The sequence below is a fragment of the Psittacula echo genome (genome assembly GCF_963264785.1).
Source record: "Psittacula echo genome assembly, chromosome: 2".
Lineage (NCBI taxonomy): Eukaryota > Metazoa > Chordata > Aves > Psittaciformes > Psittacidae > Psittacula > Psittacula echo.
This window is the reverse complement of record NC_137737.1, coordinates 78,637,435-78,643,983: the sequence shown is the minus strand read 5'-3', so window position 1 is coordinate 78,643,983 and position 6,549 is coordinate 78,637,435. Positions and strand designations below refer to the sequence as shown.

The following is a 6,549-nucleotide window of genomic DNA, read 5'->3' as shown; positions in this document are numbered from 1 at the left end:
ACTGGGTTTTTTCTTCTTTGCCATCTTAAAAGCTGCACTTGCAAGGATAGGACATGTACCTAACAGAAGCGGCTTGTACATGAGGTTGCTGAAGGGATTATCACCCTGTTCAAATTTCTGAAGGTAAGATATTACTTATTTTACTTACTAAAATGAACAACACTGAATTCCATAGCTTTGGCTCTTGGAAGGTGGTTAAATAAAATGCTGTATATATTCCAAGTGGCATCCTACTAGAAAGAATGAATGACATTAATGGACAAATTTTAAACAAATTTTAAAAGGAAACCATTGTGCTGAGTGGCAGGAAAATATTCCTGAATATTAAATACTGTTGAGTGCAGAAGGTGTCTGTAAAATTACTTCCGCTCAAAGGAAACAAAAATGTAGCCTACTGTAGGTTAAGAAGTGTCTTTGTCACTTTCTCCTCCACCATACATTTCAGCTAGCTTATTAAACCGAGGGCCCCACTCTCGCAGGTAATCATAGTTTTGGTCTCCTTCAGTAGTAGCCGACTCTAAGGAGCTCAAGGATTCAGCTATTGAATCATTCCCTTCATAGGCATAGGTTGCAAGCGAGTCATATGGTGGTGCAGAAGGATCACTATCATGCTCTTTTAGCCTTTGGTTAATGAAATCTCGGACATCTGTATTATCTGGTGCTGAAGGAGTCCTTCGTGGTATAAATAATGTTTCAGGGATAATGTCTCGTCGAAGCTTCTTATCCTCGATAGCTGCAGGATTCCTCAGTGTGCCAATATCAAAGGCTTGGGTGTCTTCCTCTCCACCGCCTTCATCATTATAACTCACAATGTTGTCTCTGATGTCCTCTTTAGAAAGGATCAAAGGCTCCTTCTTTCGTTGCCTCTTCAGAGCAGCAAACAGCACCACAATAACTTAGAGAGAAACAAAGAATGGGTAAAGATCTCTCTAACAGTTTCTTAGTAGCAAATCCACTGGGTACAAGAGCTATATTTCACCAGTTCATTTCTGTCTAATAAATGGATAAACACATCTATCTGTATTATGGTAGCACATTAAGGTCTATATCAAAAAGTGCTATTTTGCACACACGTTGTGAGCTTTGTTTTACAGAACCATAAGCTTGTCTACATGTTCCTTCTGTAACTTCAATAAGTTTTAAAATAGCCAGGACTATTCTGAAGATCTTTTCCCCTTTTATTAAGCTCAAAGGATGCTGTTAAAAACTGAGGTGAATTATACGTCATTATGTGATATTCTAAACCCCACAAAATGGATGGTTTACAATATTTAATTTTTTTTTTACTACAGCTGGTAGGCAGTGCTTTAATCTAGTAAAAATACTATTTACAGGCATCTTCTGTTTGAAATATATACTGCATGCTGACTTCATATAGTTATTTAAATAAAAAAGAGACATTCCCTCAAAAAATATTAAAATTAAAGACACAAATTTTGATTACGCTATTCCTTTTCTCTGATCATTTTTGGACAACTTGATGAAAGAACAACAATGAGCTTCTGGTTTCACACTGATAGTTTTAACAGTCTGGAACTGGAATTCTTATTTACAATGCGCAATTCACAGGCAAACAGGTTTATTTCTTTTTTCTTCAAGTTGCAATTTAATTCTTCTTACAAAATCCACTATCATTAATTTTCCCAACCTGCAGTTTTGTAAAATGAATCAGGCCTGAAACATCTGTTTATGGCAGGACGGATGCCTTTCTTTTTCTTACCTAGCAGGATAATAATGCAGAGGAGAATGGCAACCAGTGCCCCTGTGCTGAGTCCAGCAGGGAGAAGCAAGGCCTCAGCACTGCAGGACTGCATGTTCCCCCGACTGTCGCAGGCACACACTCGAATGGTCAGCGTGCCAGTGCTGCTCTGGATTGGGTAGTCGTTGTCTGATATCACCACTGGTAGAAGGTAAGTACTTATTTCATGTCGACTAAAGCCATTCCTTCTTGTCAAAATTCTGGCAGTGTTATCTAGATTGATTGAAATATACTGTTGTAGAGTATATGAATATAAAATGCATATTTACAGTACATGCAAACCATCATATTTTACACAATTGGTAGCATTTTGAAACTGTTCCTGATATCATAGTGATATCTCTTTTCCTAACAATATTCCCACTTGATCAGAAAGCTATTTATAAGTTTATATGTACATCTGGCCTGCTCCTCTGTGCCTCTGCACCAGCTTTGAGTGTGATTTGAAAAGAGGATTTCTCAAAGCTTAAAATGATTTTATATATTAATGCATCCAGTGCAGGACACTGTTCCAGTTCAGTGCTGAATTCCTGAAATGAAGTGGCCAACTGAGAAAAAATAACCTTCCACTTCATGCTGTTCAACATGAACTCTGTTCTGAAAGATTATTTCTATGGATCTTCTCTGACAACACCCATAGGAATGCTAGCTGCAAACTCAGTATGAGATTTTCCACACCACAACACTTTCAACATACTGTAGAACAACGAATTATGTACCTTAGCACGTGGAGCATATTTTTAGGGGTAAAAATTGTTTTAGGAATTCAGAAAATGTGAAAGATGGTAGGTATTCCTGCACCATTTTGAGAAGTGAATTTACTGATCTCTATTTGCAGCAGACAAATCTTAATTGCATGCAGTATACTTCAGTATTAAAAGCTATTCACTGAGGGGCCAGAAGGCAGGAAAGCAAGAGAAGGAATGAACAACAGGAAGAGACTATTTCTTCTAGGGCCACGACACTAGAGTGTGAGCCAGCACCTGAACTGTTAACTTTTTAGTCAAAAAGAGAGAAAATACATATAATCTTTATTAGAAGGAAAAAATAATTTTCATCATACTTGTGGATCTCTTGAAGTAAGTCATTAGCTACCTTGCCAGCCAACTTCAGGCTGGATTAAAGCAATCCATGTGTGAAAATAATTACAGATAGGAAAGAAATAACTAGGTCTGTATCTCTATATATGCTCTCGTGAGACCTCACTCAGGGTATTGTGTGCTGTTCTGGTGTCCTCAATATAAAAGGACATTGAACTGTTGGAACAAGTCCAGAGAAGGGCCATGAGGATGATCAGGGGACTGGAGCACCTCCCGTATGGAGACAGGCTGAGAAAGTTGGGGCTGTTCAGCCTGGAGAAGAGAAGGCTGCGTGGAGACCTCATAGAAGTCTTCCAGTATCTGAAGGGGGCCTACAAGGATGCTGGGGAGGGACTATTCATCAGGGACTGTAGTGACAGGACAAGGGGTAACTGGTTCAAACTTAAACAGGGGAAGTTTAGATTGGATATAAGGAAGAAATTCTTTACTGTGAGGGTGGTGAGGCACTGGAATGGGTTGCCCAGGGAGGTTGTGAGTGCTCCATCCCTGGCAGTGTTCAAGGCCGGGTTAGATGAAGCCTTGGGTGACATGGTTTAGTGTGGGGTGTCCCTGCCCATGGCAGGGGGGTTGGAACTAGATGATCTTAAGGTCCTTTCCAACCCTAACTATTCTATGATTCTATGATTATCAGATTTTTGCCATGCTAATTTTTGCATCCCTTACACAGATAAAAGTGTAGAAATGTAGATGTCCCAAACCACAGACATTCACACAGAATTATTATTATTGCTAGCAGCAGCCTTAACAGCTTTTCTATATATTGACAGACATCAAAAGCAGATACATATTCCAGGAAAGTATGCCAGACAGTAAAAATAAAACTCTTTCTGTGAAACAGGCATGAATTTTACCTTCATTATCCTGAACAGTGAAGTTAGGGTTAACGGCAGCTAAACTGAAGAAAAATTTTTGTCCACCAAGAGGGTCGTCTTTGTCTACTGCACTTATGGTCTGAATAAGCTGCAGGGAAAAAAGCAAGCAAACAAACAACAAAAAGCCCAAATACAACTAGGTTTTTGACACAGCTGTATGATTAAGACTAGAAGTGTTAGAAAACTTCATATTCAAACTATACACATATTGACTTAACACTTAATCTGTAGGTCATATTAACTGAACAAATGTTAAACAAGTTATATAAAATCAAGATTTTTCTATCTGCTAGTATACCAAAATACCTCAGTAAGATTCCTGAGAAGAAAAATGCCAGTTGGATTATATACATTTCAACTCTTGTAAAACATTGTAGCAGACTCTACAGATGCACCACCTCAGAGTGGAATGAAATTCTGATGTCACAATTCTCAGAGTAAGATGGATCAGGCCAGACCAATACTTGGATTGACTGCTTTTTGCAATGACTACAAAAAAGTCTGGGTATTTAGGGGGAAGTAATGGCAAGTCCTTTACCAGCATGTATCTGTCAGGGTGGGTGTGTGTGTAGAACATGTGTGCATGTTTTCACTGAAGTTTCTATCAAAATGTCCTTTCCCAAACAAAATGCATTGGTTTACATATTTATTGCTTTATTTCAGAGTGGTTTATTTTTATACCATAGCAATAAAAACTGTACCTATGGCTGAATTTTTGTACAAGCAGGCATGAATGTTCAGTTATATTCCTACATTTAACTTGTAAAAAATAGGTTGACCTTTAGCATAGATAAGTTTTATTATTCATTTCTAATCCATTATTTTAAATTGCTGTGTTTTGCCAAGCACGGAATTACATCCAATTTTTGACACTACTTAGTCCCTGTGTCATACTTGTTAAACCCTCTTTGATTTTCCTCTTCCAGTTCTTCCAAATGCAGCCATTTCTCTTAGTATCACAGCTTTTGTCAGGGCTGATCATCTTTAACATCAATACTTGCAATGTACTCCTGTTTGCCTTAAAAATGCATGATTAACTCCCAACTTCTTTCTGTCCATCCAGAATACACCAACAAATTTCTTCATGAGGCAAGAGCTGGATTTCTTTAAATACAGCAGCTTGCTTGCTTTCTCAACTGCAGTTTTGTCTTTCTCTAAATTTGTTTTCTCATATAAACATCTAATAACTTAGTAAACGAAAAAAATCTCAGATAATACAAGCAAAGAATACTACTTGGTTTTAAGTAAAGAACCTTTGAACTATTTAGTGAGCAATTAGCAAATAAATATTTAGAGGGTTTTGCAAAATTAAGTTGAGAAAACAGTAGTCCATTTTACCTCGTAACTGAAAATCATGAATGCAGTCACTGAAAATCAACTCTTCCACTTCTGAATGTCCATACAATTTAAAAGGAGCAAGTAGAATTTTTTTTGTAGCCTAAAATCTTTTACAGTTTACAGTGATTGTTCACCTAGTATGGCACTGCCAACCAGTATCCCTTATCAGAACAACAGACAGCAAGAAAAGAACTATTAATTCTTCCATCCCTCACTTGTTGTACCAATTAAAGTTCTCAGGGAACTTGTCTGTTCAAATAATGATCATGTTTAACCTTATGAAATAATTTGGAGGCAAATTCAGCTAACTTGCTTGCATTGGGGATTAAAAAAGCTTGTGTTTTTTTGCTGCAAGCATCATTTAGATATGAAAATGTAAGGATAATTAAAAAATGCCAGCAAACATTTGGTTGACTAAATATTACACAGTGTCAGTTTATTTGCTGATACATTTCATTAAAAGGCAAAGTTTTAAGGATGATCTTAGTGAAAATGTTTAGATACATTGTGACATTTACAGCACCTCTAAATTGTAAAATCACAAACAAAAGCATTATTTGCTTTGCTATTCCCAATTAGAACCTAAACTTTTAAAATGTAAATTTATTTTGCAAATGAGGATATTACTGGAATTTCACACTGGAAGTGCATTGTTAGCTCCTTTTCAAATAAGGCCGCATACACATTCCAATAGAGCAAGTACTCATCTGTTTGAGTATGGGAAGTTCTCCTTGTAGTGTCACTGGTGCACTCGAGTTCCTCCTGCATGTCATCACAAGGAACATGCTATTCAGCAGATTGGGAGCTCAGTGTGGGTGAAGTTTATTTAGAATTGGCCTTTGGTCTTTGGAGTGAGCAGCACCTTTCTGTTAACTTTTTGAAGCACTGCATGATCACTTGTGCACTTTCAAGGCCTGTACATGAAGCAAGCTTCAGACAACACAAACAAACACAACATACAAACGAGCAAGTGGGAAAGCAGATTCCTCTTGCCTTGCTGAGAAATAATAAAAGTAGAGATGTAGTCAATTATATAGCTCATTTTGGTGATTTTTTTTGCTAGCCTACACCATCTTTCTTGAAGACAATTACAGCAGCATCAACATTTGGGTATAGTAAGGTATATTCGACTCCCTGATAGTTGAGCAAAAAGAGTTATCACAGCTTCTGTTTGAGAGAAGGTTGAGGTCTGGAATCTGGATTTTTCTTAAATTTTAAAAAATTTTTTTAGGTGTTTTTTGTTGGGTTTGTTGGTTTTGTTTTTTTTTTGTGGTTTTTTTTTTTTTTTTTTCCCAAAATAGCTCTGTTTGTTTTACTTGTTTCCTCCACTGTCCTTTATTTCACTGCTTCTATCAAAACGAAGGAGACAATGAGTGTGGTACAGGAAATGCAGACAGTAAACTCTGCCTTAAAGGTCATCTACAACACAGTGTTAGAGTAGGACAAAGTCGTGAACAACCAAAGGGAAATAAAGAAAACT

The 6,549-nt window shown here is 37.2% G+C and overlaps 1 protein-coding gene across 1 annotated transcript in view; it reads right to left on the bottom strand.

Annotated features, from left to right (window-relative positions):
• Positions 1 to 401: 401 nt before the first annotated feature.
• Positions 402 to 6,549, bottom strand: part of CDH10 (cadherin 10) — a gene marked incomplete at both ends in the record, with an annotated part of 54,150 nt that continues 48,002 nt past the window's right edge. The window contains 3 exons of the mRNA XM_080609786.1: positions 402 to 895; positions 1,721 to 1,972; positions 3,711 to 3,819. Coding sequence (XP_080465912.1) covers positions 402 to 895; positions 1,721 to 1,972; positions 3,711 to 3,819 — 855 coding nt within the window. The remainder of the gene's footprint in view (positions 896 to 1,720; positions 1,973 to 3,710; positions 3,820 to 6,549) is intronic.